This window comes from Poecilia latipinna, unplaced genomic scaffold, assembly GCF_001443285.1.
Source record: "Poecilia latipinna isolate Pla-1442-1.1 unplaced genomic scaffold, P_latipinna-1.0 Scaffold1124, whole genome shotgun sequence".
Classification (NCBI taxonomy): Eukaryota; Metazoa; Chordata; class Actinopteri; order Cyprinodontiformes; family Poeciliidae; genus Poecilia; species Poecilia latipinna.
Genome location: NW_015113740.1, coordinates 225,451 through 243,236, shown reverse-complemented (window position 1 = coordinate 243,236; position 17,786 = coordinate 225,451). Strand labels below are relative to the sequence as shown.

The window sequence follows — 17,786 nt, the reverse complement described above, 5'->3', positions numbered from 1 at the left end:
TATATATATATATATATATATATATATACAGTCATGCAGCCTCCTAGTCAATATTGATGTAAATGTCACTTCAATGTAGGCAATTATACAAGTATTTAGCACCTTTTAGGATGTGATGGGCTTGAGCCCGAGTTCCTCCTAAACAAACACATTTATTTTCATTTGAGGAGACAGTTTTGGTCAGAAGAGTGAAACCTTGACATAACTGCATGCCACAAAATGGACAGTGATCTCAAAGACACATCAAGGCTAGTTTTTGGAGGGTGCTAATACCAATCTTAGAAAATGGCTTCTGACTTCTCACTCTTCTGAAGAGTAACCGACTAGGTTTATAAACCGAATTTTTACCAGGAAACTAATTAATTTTTTATGAGTTCTGATGGGAAGAGGAGTGAAATATCTAGGTAGAACAAAAGTTGTTGATGGCAATGAAATGTCAGCAGTCTGCAATTTCCTAAGGGATGTTCAACCAAATATTGCTGATAGTGTATGCATAGATACGTTTTGCACACAATTCTTGTTTTTCTGCTCATAGCAGTTTTCTATTATATAGTCCCTCCATTCTGGAAAAGGAAAAATGTTCAACTGTATCTCTAAAATCCCCAGATTACTTAAAAATTGATGCTGATGATGAGAATATTTAAACTTCTCACCAGCATTATATGCGTTGTAGTGGCAATTACACTTTGAGTGATATTTGAGTTGCTACATTCTGTAGTTTGGAGGATAATGTCAACCAAAATTTATTCTCAAACACACAAACAAGCAGCCTTTCCCTCATCTTTGAATCTTTAACACACTCCTACCAGCACATCAGCAGGTTTTTCATCTCTTTGCTGTTTACCCACATAAGCTTTGTTTTCCAAGGACTGGGACAGAGCCAACGCTGAGAGAAGATCACTATGCACTTAATCTACATCCTTTCAAAGTGCATGCTGCCTCCTGCATGCTGTTTTACTCCCATGTATTATACTTCATTTCTTATTCATCAGTGTTTTATTTAAGTTTTAGGGAACCTCTGAATCCCTCGTCAAGCCGTCTCTCCCTCTGTACTTGTCTTATCACAATCTGGTTAATTTTTTATTTATTTATTTATTTTTTTGCCGTCTCTGCTTATGCAGCACAGCCCTGGTTCTCATGTTTCTCTTTTGTGATACCATGCACTCTCCCTCACATCACTGCTTTTTTCACACCTCCACTGTGTCTCTTTCATATCCATCATGCTCTATTTCTGTTGTCTCATTTCATCCCTTCCCTGTCTCCATCTTTCATCAGCTCTTTTGTTCATGCACTTGTCAGCTGTTTTCTGTGAAACTCGCATACAGGCAGGCTGCAGAATTCCCCCTTCATTTTCTTTGCCTTTTCTCCTTTGCTGCATGCTGCTTGTCCTAATCTTCCACTCAAGATCTTGTCTTTGTTTAGACTTCTTGTTCTCTTAATTCTCCTTTTGCTCACTCATTTCTAATTTCTAACAATTTCACTTCGTCCTTCTCTTGACAATGTTTGTTTTATGCAAATACTCCTTGCTTTCTATGTCATAGTTTCCTTTTTTTAAACTACATTCACTAAAACTCAGAAGATGCTTCAGCTGCCAAGGCTTACTGTGCTCCACAAAAACTAAACATCTGTCTTTCTAACACCCTCTAGCCTGCTTTCTAATTCTCCTCCACTGTGTCCCCAACTCTGCTCATTTTCAGAAGTGCTTTATTGGATGGTAAATTGAGTTATTATTGCCAAAGGAAGACAATACACATTAGAAGAGATAAATGAGTCTGCACAATTCACAACTTTGCAAACAAACTATTTTCTTTGGAAATTATGAATTGTGTGCCTACAGGCTAAAAAAAATTTTAAAAAATCAGACTTTTTATCTGCATTGATGATGCTACAGGACTGCATAAGTGGAGATGATATTGTTTAAATGGCAAGAATTATACTTATTTATAGGCAAAAATATAGATATGGAGATGTTTCAGAGCATTTATTTCTGTCACTCAAATGCCTTTTTTTTCAGAAAACCATTTTCTATTTCTGGAAGCTGAAGAAAAACCTTCTCTTAGAAATACAGCTATTCAGACATTTGTCAAATCGTGAAAACCAAAGATGATCATGGCTTGGAGGCCACAGAACCACCATCACACTTTTCATGTACACTATTTTGTATAATACTTATATTTTGCTCAAGGTTATTAAGCCATTGTACACTTTTACTAGCTAATGCCCTCCATTAGGTCCATAATAGTAATTTTCAGCTGAATATAAAACTTGCACTGTCTCTTATCCCCATTAAATCTTGTATTTGTTTGTTGTTGTTTTTTTTTTGTTGTTTTTTTTTTGCAACATGGCCTAATGGCCCACAGAAGAAGTTAATGGCTGTAATTTTGACCCCCATCCAGCTTTCCTCAGGTAATTTATTACATCAGACAAGTCATTAGGAACAATAAGTTCAAAAAACAAAATGTCAGCAGCTCAAAAGTGCAACAAGTTGGCATTATTTTCCCCGCTGTGGTTATCATTTAAACCTTTGTGTTGGCGGTTGCTTGTATAGACTGAAGTATTTTGTTTGAGAGAATTTCTAGTATTGTTTCAATTCAAGCCCAGTTGTTCAAATTAACACTGGCTGTAAAAGGTTCCTGTATAGCTTCAGAGGCTGGATTTCTGTAAAAAAAATAAAATAAAATAAAGGTTGTATATTGACTTATTATTTCAAAATTTTCTCAGGTTGCAAAGCATAACCTTTAGTCATTAAGTAAGAACAAAAATCTGAATAATATGTCAATCTTGTTTGCCTTCAGAGGTATAATCTTTTTTATACATCTGGTCAAAGCAATGGATTTTCTTTTGTATTTTCTATATTTCAAGAATCATATTGGAGGTGTGAGATTAAGAAGCTAAATTACTTTTTGACTTCCCTGAGCACACAGAGTGAATAAAAAAAAGTCATGATTCTGTATTTTTATCTCATTTGGCTTCGATTCTGATCAGATGTTGAGATCAGATAATCTGCTTATGTTTGATACTATACTTGGCTCTGCTCTCCCTTTCCAGAAATGTCTTATCTCTCCTCTCCACTCCTCAATCATTCCTGCTTTCGTCCACCTCCTCTTTTATACTCTATCAATTTGGCCTGCCGTTGGTCCTCTCTATCTCTTTGGGAGCTGACGAAGCAGAAAAGTGGAGGGAGCGGTCTTTGAACTAGGTATATCTTTTTCCAAACACCTTTTCCCTCCTCCTCTTCTGTGCCCTTCAGGTTCTTCCTAGATTTGTTCATCAGCTGCCCACACTCCATATGAAAATCCGAGTATCACCTTATGGATGAGCATATGCATCCTTTTGCAAGACATCATTTACACTAATTGTTCTGTTTTTGTTTTTGTAACAGAAAGAAATGAATTTGAACTCCTTCCCCTCCCCACATCACAATGCCTCGCTGGTGAACACCCTAATATTTATGAGCAGGAGATGACAATAGTGTCTGCCAAACATTTAGAGGTGTGGTGACTTTGGCTCGGGCAGATCATGGATGTTTATATCTCATGATGACAGCTATTTATTGGGGGATTCCCTCAAAAGGGAGGTCCTGCAATTGTGTTTGGATGTGAGCGAGCTGAGGTGGGTGGGCAGTTTAGCACTCTGGGATGGGACTCCATGTGACTCATGAATTCCAGCGACTCTGCTTCCCCCTTTAAATCCTGCTGTTTAATATGACAAGATTGGGTAAATAAGGTCACTAACATCATTGCACAAAAAAAGGGAAGACTGGATTTTCCTGTTTCATGCCAAATGAATACATTTTTTTTTTTTTTTTTTTTTTTTTTATGATTTAGAGGATCTCATATTAAATATGATTTAATCAAGAAGTCAAAACCAGTTAATAAAAAAAAAGAAAACAAGCTTTTGATCCCACAAAATTCTCACGGAGCTGTAATTTATTGGAGATGAAGACAAGTAAATACTACTTTTAAAGCAAAAATAAATAACCACAATGCACTTAACTGTTCTGACTGAGCAAGTCTGCTCTATATATTTTTAGTTTCAAAGACTCGCCGTTCTTGTAATCTAAGTATTCTTTAGCAATGTTTCTTCAAGCTTAATTTAGGTATTTTTAAGTTTCTGCTGACTTTCTTTGCAGGAAGTGACATGATCTTTTTGTTTGGCAAGTAATTTAATGTCACCAACGTCAAGGTTTGCCAGTCATTGTTACTCCTCTTTGCATTTTTCACTGCATTTCCCATGATAAAAACATATTACGAGGAACAAAAATGTTTCTTCCCAGAAAAGGGCTTTTTTGAGGAGTACTACTTACTTTTCATTTACTGCTAACTTGGACATATGGAGAATGCTAAACTCTTCAGCCATTTCAGCTAAAACTTGTGTAAAACTCATGATTTCTGTTCATTTTAACAGAAACAGAATCATTGATGTCTATGGAGTAGGAAGGAAGTACCGTCTCCTGATTTTAAAGTAAGACATAGGGAAGTATATATTTGAATTCGATTATTAAAATCTGTTAGCGTCACAATCTTTTTTCTGACTTCAGTTATGTTTCAGAAATGTAACACTTCTAATCCCAATTGGACGTCTGTTTCTGCTCCTCTCGTATTAGGGGCAACGAAACAGGGACATTTATTGCAGTTACAGGTTTCTGTAGCATTTGAAGTGACTCTATGTAAGTTGATAAGTGTAATCGCTTTCAGAAGAGGAGAAGTGATCTGCTCAGTGGCATGGTATGTTATTTATAAAAATTATATATTTATATAAATTGCACTGCTTAGGAGCCTGCAGTAGAGACACATACAACAAATGGCCACGGTAAAATAGGAGGTTCTGGGAAAACACATTTCAGGAGAAAAGAAAAACATCTAATAGTCAATCAAATCACCTTTAGACATACAAAGCCTATAAGGTGCAGGAAATAAATCAACTAAATAAACAGTTTGAGATTATTCTCTACTGTATGAAAGAAAGAAAATGTCTCTGGTGAGCTGGTGTACATTTGGCATGCAGGCAGACGGATTCCCAATGTAGCTCTCTCCTGACCAGTAATCATTTACAACAAATATCAAATTGTGCTACATATTTTTCTGGGGAAAACCTTTTCAGCATCACTCCTGAGGACACCAATGTCTGATTTTTGATTTCAGTTGTCCAGACAAATGTCCATTGTCTCTCGTTAGCATCGGATTCACATTGCGCATCAGACTGAGACGACGATTCATTGTTGAACTAATATGTCCGTTTGACCCTGTCTGATGGGATTCTGCTGCAATAAAAAAAAAAAAAAAAACATTTTGGCACCTTCCATTGTGCAATGTGATATAGTAGACAATGTCATGACATGTTCAGCTCCTGCACACCATTTAAAGCAGCAGAGTGTTTGCTGGGCTTCAGAAACATTTTTATTTATTTACTCGTAGTGACAACCTGTCGTTGGGACACTATGCTTGGATATTTGTGCTTGGGGTTGATAAGACACATCAACATTGCCGAAGATAAATAAAAGGTAAATGAGTATCAAACATCAGTTTAATATGTTACAAGCCATTCTCTCAGTTGCTCAGCAGTGAGGAGTAGAATGTATTATTTATATTAAGAATAATATATAAATGTGTTGCCCAATCAAAGTGTATGTAGTCTGTTTCAATAGTCACAAACTGTTTTATTTCCAATAAGGACTTCCTACCACATGGACTAAAGGGGAGTTTGTCTTTGGGTGGTTCATTTCCCGATGCAATACAGAATGCAGCTTCATAAATAAAAATCTCCTTTAGGAGAGAGTTACACATGCATGGGTGTGCTTACATGCAGGGTACAATATGATTTTCCACTCATGAACTCCATATTCTCAATGATTACATATTTATTTTGCCCCTCTCTTATTTGCATATTTAGTGTATTTTAGTGTAAACACCTACATGATTGCCTTTGTGCATTTAGTTTTCTATACTAAACCCAGGAAGATAGAGCACATCATCCCAGTTTTAAAGTCCTTACACTGACTCCCTGTAGCTCCGAGAACAGTATTTAAAATACTTCTGCGAGTCTATAAATCACTGAATGGCTTAGCACCGTAATACATTAAAGATATATTGTTACTGTATCAACTCTCCAGACCATTCAGGTCCTCTGGTTGTAGTCTGCTCTGCATCCAAAGAACTAAATATGGAGAAGCAGCATTCAGTTTTAATGCACTGCAAATCTGAAACAAGCTTCCAGAAAACTGCCGAAACACTGACTTCCTTTAAATCAAGGCTAAAAGTCACCTGTTTCGAGCTGCATTTGACCAGTAGTAAGTAGAACATTGATCAAAATGTTTATTGTGTATTTACTTGATTTTAATTATAGTATTTGATAAAATGTAATGTCTGTTTGCTGTTTTATAATTGGTGACTGTATGATGTTTTTATGAGGTAAAGCAATTTTAACTGCCTCGTTGCTGAAAATGTCCTTTACAAATAAACTTGACTATAAACATTATAAACATTTTGGGCCCACAGCACCTACACTTGAGTTTACACTTTGTAAGTTTTTTTCTCATTATGAATCATTATGAGTGAAACTTTAAAGCAGATATGCATTTTTTGCCCTTTCAATCACATTATAGATCTATGCTTTATGTACATTTCTAAAGGTTTACAAACTGCATTTTACCTTAATGCCTTAACCTTGCTTATGTAACAGTTTTGTCTCATGCCAATGTGCATACGAGCAAAGCTGTTTTGCAACATTTGCTAACAGAACTGCAGTTTTTGATTAAAAACAGCTGAAACAGAAGGCAAAAAGATGAGAAGATAAAGTCAGAAATAAGACAGAGAGATTAAAAGAGAAGGAACTGGAGAGATTGAGTGATATGTAGAGAGGCACAGAATGATAAGACGGGCCTGAGAGAGGAAGGCAAAAGATAAGAAGGGCGTTATTAGAAGAAGAGGATTCAGACTGCTATGCCAGTGCTCTTTAACAAAACATGGTGAAGCTTTAGTTATATTCTCTGTTAAGCTCAGTTCCTTTTTAACTAAATAATGGCTTCTCAACATTAAATGTTTAAACCAGCATGTCAAACCTGTTTCTGTATGGGAAGGTAACCACGACCCTGGTTGTAAGCATGACTGCTTTTCCCATGTAACACTTCAGCTGCACCTGTGTTTGGAGCATGTTTGTCCACATAACTGCTGTGTGGTAACATGGCAGAAAAATGTTCCTAAATCCTTAGAGTACTTCATTTATTATTACTTCAGTCGTACGACAACCACAGAACCTCATTATGAGAAATGCTGCTGTATAACAAACATTATTAATTAAAAGAGACAGAACTTTCCATGGTATGTTTCATAGTTTACAAGTGAATATGTGAGCTTTTCACACTTCATTGGTGTCAAAACTCTTTTGAAGTTGTAAATCAAAGAATCCTGCTTGGCACTATGAAGGTTTTTAAGAAACAAAGCAGTAAATAAAAGGTATCGTGTGTACACAATAATACGTAAGTCAACATAAGTCAATCACAAACATAGTTTGACTTTTATGCTAGATCATGGTTTTTGTGTCTTCCCTTTTCATAGGAACAGATATCAAATCTATCAAAAGAAGTGCCTTTTTTTTACATTTTGTCACGTTATAACCTGCAGTGCCTAGGCTGCTCTACAACTTCAGGTCTTAAAGAGAAAGATTTTATCACTGCCCACAAATGTCTTATTCAAACCTCCAAACTTTTTTTGAATGGCTGCTTAAAGGTGCAGTAAGATTTTCACAGCATAAACAAACCCAGAAATATGTTTCAAAAATAGTTTTTTATGCCTTTCTATATGAACCAAATGATCTTAGAAATGTGTCCAGCGTTACAATAGTGAGATAATATGGGGTTTGGTGCATTTTCTTTGTCTTGGGCTACTATTTTCCATCTTAGTAATAATATATATAAAGATAATTTCACACACGCAACGACTGCCAATTGAGAACTCCCACGAACAGAGACGACCTTCAACAATGTACTACAATACAAAGCAGATTCAGAAATGTTCTTGGAAAATTTAAAAGAGTGACTGCTGCTGAAACAGATGTTTGAGGAGTGTCGCCTCCTGCTCACATAAGAGCTGCCAGAGCCACCTCTTGTTCCTCTTCCGCCTCTATCGCTTTTAACCATTATACTCTAGAAAGAAGGGAATTAGCATCTGTCTTGCCATCCATTTATCATATTTAGTGCTAGACAGATATCTGAGTAGTACAGTTCTATGACCTATGCAGCGCCTTGGAAAAAGTGTTAATTCCTTGGAAAATGTCCACAGCGTGTTATGTTACAATCTAAAATCTCAAAATGGTGCATATTTTTGAAGTGGTTTTCAATTTTACGGAGGAATAAAAATCTGAACTGTTTTGTTCTGCTTTTGTCCTTTTTACTCCCATAACCCAAAGCAAAATGCTGTCACACCAATCTTTTGCAAAAGTCACATATTTAGTAAATGAGCCCCTCAGTGTGTAATTGAAATGTCTTGTTCTCCACAACTGTGCACTGCTGTGCAAAAGTAGCAAGAAAAAAAGTCTTCAGTAAAAAAAAAAAAAAAAAAAACATCTCAATATTAATTGAGCCCTAAACCATGTAAGAAATACAGCAAAATTGTGGTAATCTGTCAAATGGAACCAAAATTTTACGTTTTATTTTACAATTACAGCAGACAGAAAACTAACACTGAACATCACCTCAAATGTGCTACTCCCACTGTGAAACCTTATGGTGGAACCCTGATGATGTGATGAGGTCAGACGAATGGAGCCAAAAAGAAATCCTGCCAGATGAAGTAAAAGACTTTAGACAGGGGCAAAAGGACCCTATCCAGCTGGCCGAACCTAAACCTAGAGCCAGCGCTACAGGAGGATGGTTTGGTATAGCTTGCTTCAGTTCAATGTCCTGTTCTAAGTCTAACCTGTGAATCTTTCAAACTGATATTCCAAAATCTCTATCCAATCTGATTGACGGTGGGCTGGGTTGCCATAAAAATTGGTTAAGAGTTCAAGGTTACAAATTGGCACGGTTGGTAGGATCATAAGACACTTACAGCAAAAGATGGTACATTAAATTCAGCCAGGGCGCTGAAAACGCATAAATACACAAGGCTTCTAGTAATAATGTGACAAAATGTGAAAAAGCAAACATGTAATGCATGATCTATATTAGTGTCCTCTTCTAATAATTGGTCAAATTTATGTTGACTGAGGATACACTGATTTATTGGCTAAATCAGAAAGCAGAAGACTGTCCATTCGATAAGCTATGTGCAGTGACCACAGGATCCGGATTAAAATGATCAAAGCAAACAAGTCCTAAACAAAGTGGCAGAGGCAACCACAAGAACTTACAAATGTCTTTGGTGTGGAAACTTTCCGCCATGAGTCTGGAAACCAATGATGCATCAACTGTAATAGCCACTGGGACAATAAACTTAATCTGAAACTTGGAAACATCTCTCCTTTCGGAATATTTCAGTGAATAAATTAGGAAAGTTGATGAAGGGAAAGTGGAAAGGGGCCAGGAGTAGCTAACAATGCAGCCAGCCAGTAGCTCCTTATCTGTTTTCCCTTATCACCATCAACATGAAAGAAAAAGAAAAAAATAACACATTTCTGTAGCTGTAGAAAATATGCAACATTACTGTTAACCACAAAAAAAAAAACAATCATGAATTAACACAAAACAATGTTTACAAAATCACACTTAAATTCTCATAATAACCTCACCAAGAAAAAAAGAGAATGAGGCTGGGATTAGTGAAAACTAAAATGAGATTTAAAGCATTTCTTATGCTCTTGAACATAGCTACAGTTACATCCAACATTATTTATACCCATAGAAGATAGAAGGATCTCTAAATAGAAAATAAATCAATGTAAAAGGGGTGTATTTTGGGGCAAGAAAAAATAAAGTAAGCAAATAGTTCTATTCTTGAAATAAAAATAAATATTTTATTGCCTCCAATACAATAACATAGCATTCCTTTTGTGCACGCTCAGTCATTTGTAGCATGTGCAGTTAAAAGAAATTCCAACATCAACATGAGAAAAACTCAGCACTTTCTGTGTGAGTTAACATAAACATTGTGTAAGGATAATATGTTGACTATTTTTTTTCCTGCTAAACCAATTAATCAGATAGCAAAAAGTGTCTAATATGAGATTCTATTTTATAATATTTTGAATCAAGTGAAGCTACATAAATTCCACTTGAGGAATTCTGGGGAAAATTATATATTTGTTGTACAGTTTTGTCTATATTTCTGTTCAGACTGTAGTTCTTTCAGCAACTTATATTGTTCAGAATCTGTATACTCAAATTAATAATTATTTGATGACTAAATTAGCTGATGATTATTTCAATAATCAATTAATCACGATTAATTATTTCGACCCTAAATGCAACCAAAAACAACTTTTTCTACCACTTCCGATATTTTTATCCCAAAAGAAAGTCTAATTTTGCCACTTCCTTATGTGGTACTACACTGTATAAAAAATAAAAAAATAAAAACATCTCTAGTTTACAGTATTAATACGGTAAAATTCAGGTAACCACTGTAAATTAGACTTTTTTTTTTTTTACACAGTACATACCAATGCATACACTGTAAATACATCTGATAGTATTTAAAGCATCTGCAGTCTGAACAAGCATATCACATTTCGTCCAACTTTTACATTATTAATGTGAGATATGAATAATAAATCTGCATCAGAAGAGACCAGATCCAGTTAACCTAGAAGTAAACAATGGCTGAAAATTATTATGAAATTATGAAAAACATCCATTTCAGTGAAGAATATCACATCACAATCACACCACTCCTTGTCTGACTACGCATCTAAATAGACTTTTCTACAGAAGTTGCCACCAATCCTCCACAAAAGGCCATTGATATTAGTTGTGCTGCCTCTTTATTAGCTTTCGTTGTCTTGTTATGAGCCAAGTGCCAAAAATGCTTAAGAGGGAAATAAGGGAACCTAGTGAGACAGGGTTAATTGAAGAGGACTATAACTTTCTGTTAGAATGTCTCTGAAGTAACACCTCCTTTAATAAATATGCTCTGGGACACACAGGCTCATTCACAGTAGCCAGCGGACAAGTGAATGCCTGGGAGTCTCTATCAGCATGAGGTTATGCACATGGAAGCAACTCTAATCAGAACCAGTCAATCAAATACCGGAACTAAGCTCTCAAGTTCCACCTATCAGCTGAGGAAAACAAACACACACTTATGAATACATGCTGGCTATGAGAGCTTCCAGAGAGTGAATTATAGCAAGACTGTTGTGGATTAAAGAGCTTTTTAAAGAGGCAGTATTATGCACTTTCCAGGCACATAGCAACATTTTACAGCACAATCAAGTAACTATGTTACCTTCAGTTCTGTGTATTCTAAGGAAATGTGCCTCTGCAATTTGACACCTTGAAATTCGGCCTCTGTCTCTTTAAGAAGTGCCTATTCTTTCTGACTCTTCGACTTTACAGCAGCACATCAATGCGTATCCATTAAGCCATTTAGAACCGTTCTCAGACACGTTGGACTGAGAAGTATTTCATATGATAACCTCATAACTATATTATAACATGAAATAAAGCTCCAACAAATCAATTTTACATAACAGCCCCCCTATATATCAAACAGTCTACTTAAAAAACAGAATTGCCTCAAGTTCTGCATCTGATCAAGCATTGAAAACCTTTGATCATGCCAGTCTAATGTTATGTTATCTGTTCCTACTAATACTTTGACACCTGTGCAAGGATTTGCACTAAACAGCTCTCAACTTCTTACCAAGTGACATATTAAATAAAGCTAGAATCCCATCTACAAAAATTGTCAGAGCAATTGAGAACTGTGCTGCTTTATTCAGTGGTATTTTGACCATTACACTCTGTGGCATAAATTATTTTATGATTGTGTTGACTTTAGAAAATTGAGAAAATTTGCATAATTGTTGATTCTTTGCTCGCTAGTAGCAAAGCAGTCCAGCTGAGTAAAATAATATTTTCTACAAGATTCAACTATTTAGAAACATCGTATGTACTCATATTGGGGGAAAAAAAACCTACCTTAAAGCACATGTAGCAAAACCAAAACTGACAGAAATCTGAAGAACACTTTACTGGACTGTTCATTTTTCTTTTGCTGAATTTGTTAGGTATTTAAAATCTCAAGTTGAACTTTATACAACCATCTTACTAGTGAAATCAGACCCCAGATGCTTTACTTTTAATAAAGATAGGGGTGCATTAGAGCTATTATTCTGAAGATAATGCAATTTTACAGAGGTCATCAAAGGTACAGCACTAGTATTTAGCAGTAAATTTATGATGGCACTGCTTTACTGTGAGTTATGGATGAGCAAAAAGAATAAAGCAGAACACTAACAATTAATTGAAACAATTTTTTGCTTGGTCATGCGCTAAAATAAGATTTTGTTAATATTTTTAAAAGGCATAACAGCTCAAACAACATTTTGTAGCACCAATCAGCCTTAATGTATAGTGAAGTCATTTGGCATAGTTTTTGTTAGAGCTGATAGAGGAATACATTCACTCAGGTATCTATTCGTGTATGTAAAGCAGATTTTTTTTTGTTTATCTTCTTCATAATTCTTAAAATATTCTTACTTTACTTTGTGTGAACATGTGTGACTTGGGTCTAAGCGTGAACAAATAAACAGTATTTTGAGAAAATAACTATGTCAATAACATATGGTATAAAGTAGGCGTATTGTAAAAGGTAAATGGCCAATACTTGTGTAGAGCTTTATCAGGACTCCAGACCACTTCACACTACACTTCACACACTGCATATTGTAAGCTGCCCACAGCTGCCCTGGGGCAGTCTGACAGAAGCGAGGCAGCAATGCAACGGCACCACTGGGCCTTCTGACCAACACCAGCAGGCAAGGCAGATAAAGTGTCTTGCCCAAGGACACAACAAGACTGGGAAACAGAGTCGGGGCTCAAACCGGCAACCCATCAGCAAGATAAGATGAACTCCAAGTGTCGGATTGATTGGAAAAATAATGTTAGAATATTTAGGACAGAAGGTAACTTCTGCTCTCATGTCACCTTCTTTTTTTTATTATTTTGTTCTAAACTTGATGAATGTTTAGCAATGTTTACAAAGTCTTTGCATGTCCACAGTCAAATAATTAGCTAAATAAGTCGGAAAGTTGGTCACACGACCCTGGTGTCAAAGCCGCTCCAAGCATTTACCATGTCAAGGTGAGTGCAGCGAAAGTGATTGCACAGCATAGGATGAGTTTAGTTGTTAATAATAATATTATTATAAATAGGTAATTGCTGAAACATTTCAAAAGCAAATGCTACTATGCTAATTTTGTCGCAATGGCACATATGTATTGTTAGCATCACAACTGAATATCCCAACATGTCAAGTACAACAGGTGGTATTCTGGCTTAGTAGCACGACAAGCTGTGTGTTCTGTAGTGTCACATACTTTAAGACTTATTTACCAAAGGCTGCACATCTTTCCAACATCACTGAAACACTAAGGAGATACTCAATAGTGTGATGGGACTAATAGCAATACACATGAAAGGTAATAAAAAGTTGCAAATAAAAAGTTGCAATATCAAATCACTTTGAGCTGTGGTATGCACAGGCTATAGCTGATATTATGTCCTACACATTTGTCTTGAGTTGTAGTAATTTCCAAGTGAAAACGTGTAGAACAAAAGTTCTCACAAGGCTTAACAATCTAGACAACCAGAAGCTTGTCTAGATTGGAGGGTTGTGCTGAAACTGAGTGAAGTCTATTGTGACTTTACTTTTAACACCTCTTACCTCAACTAACATCTGAAAACAAAACATATTTAAAAAGCATAGCTGGCAATAAAGCAAAGCTTCCTCGGGTACAGAAGGATCTACATAGGACACTAATAGAGTAACAAAGCATCCAGGGACTTTGTGGCACTAACAAACCCATTTGTCTGAAAAAGACGGAAAAGAGGTCAGCATGGAAAGTAAAATAGCTGTCAGATGCCTGTGAAGAACTACTCAGAAATGTACTAGTTGTAAGTAAAAAGGATCCTTTTAAACACTTGCCTTAGGACTTGGATGTTTCTAAATACATTTTAAAGGTCACATTTTCTTAAATTGAAAACAGTCTTGACAATATATATTTTTATTATGTTAACTGTGTTATATCTGTTTTGAGAATAAGTTAAAACTCCTTTCATCAGCTTTGGATAGAAACAGTTAGAACAAATAACGACTTTAAAAGCAAATTATTATGTTAATAATGTGTCCTAGTGGTTTCTAGCTTTATGATATTTTCTTGTCCTTTTCTAAGCAATTTTGTTTTCTGAAGCTGGGAACTTAAGTTGTCAGCTGCTGGTTCATCTGATATCATCTAAAAACTTTAACTTTTTGCATTCAGATACTTTTTTTATCCTGTCAGCTTTTTCTCACAGTGCCACTCTAGTACAGCTGTGACTGTTTATGTGAGATAATTCAGTTTGCACACAATCATTTGACAAGCAGAAAGAGTACATTTGACAGAGTGCACTTGCTATCATTCAAACTAGCATTTTCTTGATACTGCAACAAGTAGTATGTAGAAATGTAAGTGTTTATATTTTTAAAGATACATGCGGAATTAAAATGAATCTCAAGTTAACCCAATAGAGTTTAATGTGGTAATGCGCTCACATATTTTCATGCTATTTTCCAGCTAAAAGCATCGGTCCTACTTTAAGCTTTTCTTTTTGCGTCAAATGTGTCACTTTACAAACTGTAATGCATTTTATTAGAATTTTATGTCATAAACCACACAGCTGTGAAGTAGAAAGCAAATATCTAAAGCTCTCCAAACATTTTACAATAAAAACACTTTGTTAAACCACTTTGTAAACTTTGTTGAGTCAACTTTGTAGGTTTGCAATTGTCCCACACTCTTTTCATTTCCTGATGATGGGTTGAGCAGCGCTAACGGATTTTCAAAATCCAAATATTTGTTTCAGTAATGCTCGCTAGCAAATCTGTGAGGCTTTCACAAAACAGCTGTGCTTACTGTATATAGACTTGTGGACTCTGTTTAGTAATTATTTGATACAAACAGGCATTTGGTTGTGCTGCATTCATATTTCAGATATTCATTCATAAATTAAATGTTTAGAGCCCTGCAATCTTCACAGAGACGTATTACTCTGTGCAGGTTTATCACATAACATCCTAATAAAACACATTGAGGTTTATGACTGTGACATGACTAAATGTTCAACTCGCTTCAATGCTTGTTTTAAGACACCGTATTTTGGGTTGTGCAACAGAGGTCATTTAATACATCCACATTTAAAGTGCAAGTCCCTTATGTGTTTTGTTTGTTTTCTAAATATGTTTATGCATCATGCTTTTGCTAAATATCAACAAAGACACAAAATGATTTTGATTAATGCAGTCTTGAAAGAGTAGCTTTCCTGGACAGAATAGAATGCCCTCACACATTTTCAAGTTTTCCAGCTAAAAGCAACCCTGCAGTTGAGTGAAGGTGTACAATCGCAGGCACTGCAGCATGACTTCAGCCTCAGGGGTAAGTAAAAAGTAAGTGTGGCACACTTCCAGAAAGTATGCAATTGGATTAGGGAAGTTGTAGAAGCAATGACAGGATCTAAGCACCCAGATGACAGTCTGCCACAAAATACTACTTTTTTTTCTCTCTACTTTTTCCACTGGTTGATGCTTGTTGGGATAGTTAAACATTTATTTAGTTATTTCTGTTGCTCATTTCTCCTCTGTTCATTGAACATTTACAAGCTGTATCATTTATTTGTTATAAAAATAACACCAAAAACTTACTTCCCCCCCTCCCCCCCTTTGTTGTTTAAAATTATACACCACATCTTCCATACACACAAGAAAGCTGCGACCTTATATAGTGGAGAAAAAAAAAAAAAGACATCTCACCGTCTCTTCTGCTGTTGCCCCTCAACACTTTGGCATTGGCGACCTGAGCCTTCCCGACTTTGCTTAAAGTGGCCAACAATAAAATGATCCACATCTGGAAAACCATCGCTCCATTCATGGTGCTGTTAACACTTTGTCCTCTTTAACAAACTGTCCTCTTCACCTTCCAAATAAACGATTAACTTATAATTCCCAGCGAGCAAGACGCTTTGACCGCTTTTCTTTCAACAGCTCTTGCGTCTGCCAATATGTTTACTCTTTAGGTGAAGGAAATAAAAGTGCTTCCTTCCAGTAGCTCATGAGGTGCGGACACAATGTCTCGGCTTGTGCCAAAGTACCAACGTGTGGAAGAAGTTGCCTTGCTGTGAAAGTCAGGCTCCTGTTGAAACCGAGGGCAAACTCCGAAACAAGGAAGAGCAGGTGGAGGATAATATAGCTCCGCTCACGGTCAGACAATGAGATTAGAGGCGTCGGACGTCTTATCACCGTGAAAATAAAAAAAAAATTCAAGTCAGTCGCTTACAAATAGTTTCTAGCTAACGCATCTACACTGTGAAAGTCAGGGCGCGTCAAAGTTTGCCAACAGAGCGGCGCGGGCTCTCCACTCACGAGCGCGCGCGTGTGTATTTGTGGGGTGTGTTACAATAACAGATGTTGGCACAGGCGGTCAAGAGTAATTTATTCATTTTTACAAAACATTTAAAGTCACAAACTTTATGTAGCTAGTCATCCACGCTAACACACATTTTATACCCATCAGATTAAAATATGAGATACAATACAAACCTTACCAACATATTTTTATTATTGTTTATATATTATGGGGATTCTCCAGAGGAACTGCTCTAAGTGACGAGGAGGGTCGTCTCCCAAAAATTATTAAAATCACAAAATATCTTGTTCTCTGTGACTTTTGAGCCGGATTTATTATCACACCCAAAGCTACATAACGGAAGTAATATCCATATCCTTTTTTTTTCTTAGCAAATTATTTTTAAGACAATGTATTTCAACTTCTCCGAACTAAATTACACTTAACCACCTTAAATAACAGCATATGTTCCCAGAATCGGGCCAAGATATTTTGCTCTTTTTTTTTTTTTGCACATACACCAAACAACAGAACTCAATCTGTGAGCAACATGTGCTGCTCAGTGGAAATGCTCCAGAGTGACACTTTGCTAAAGCTTCTGTAACTTGCTAAAGGCTGAACATGATGCTACAGGTAGCCTGGGGAATTCATGATTTTTTTTTTTTTTCTTTTTGAATCAATGCTTCCAAACCAGGCTTTCTTTTTATAGGTACAATGATACTGGCTTCAGTTTATGTGATTTTTTTTTTTTTAATCAGCTTTTGTTTTTGTCACTCAGTCACAGCCAGTGCCTGGGGGCTTCGATTATGTGACTTTTCCTTTGTTTTTTTTTTTTTTTTAACTTACAGTCACATTTAATTTCAAGAGTTATTTCTTCTTTATAGGATGAACTTGCCAACTTGCCGTTTCCAGCTTATTCAGCACAAAGACTTCCCCTTAGCCTACAATTGGCTAATGACTAATGCAGCACCTAAAAGTTGGAATCACTTAGGGAATTATATAGGTTATTAATAGAGATAAGAAATTAATTAAAATTAAAGGCTATTAAACCACTCTGCTGAGCTTCAAAGGCATATGCAATCGGGGAGGGAACTGCACGGGCACATAAAGATCAGTGGAGGGCACAAAACGTATCACACCTCATATAAATGCACACACTGATAGAGATAACTAAGAGCACATTTTTTTATCACACTTAAAATATGACCGCATAACAGAATCTAATCAAAAATAGCACAATCATGTTAATG

At 36.1% G+C, this 17,786-nt stretch overlaps 1 protein-coding gene across 3 annotated transcripts in view; it reads right to left on the bottom strand.

The window, feature by feature from the left end:
• pdgfd (platelet derived growth factor d) overlaps positions 1 to 16,542 on the bottom strand; it is an 82,080-nt gene extending 65,538 nt beyond the window's left edge. For all 3 annotated transcript variants that reach the window (XM_015052653.1, XM_015052656.1, XM_015052655.1), the window contains exon 1: positions 15,945 to 16,542. In XM_015052653.1, the coding sequence (XP_014908139.1) occupies positions 15,945 to 16,062 (118 nt within the window). In that variant the 5' untranslated portion in view covers positions 16,063 to 16,542. The remainder of the gene's footprint in view (positions 1 to 15,944) is intronic.
• Between the last annotated feature and the right edge of the window lie 1,244 nt (positions 16,543 to 17,786).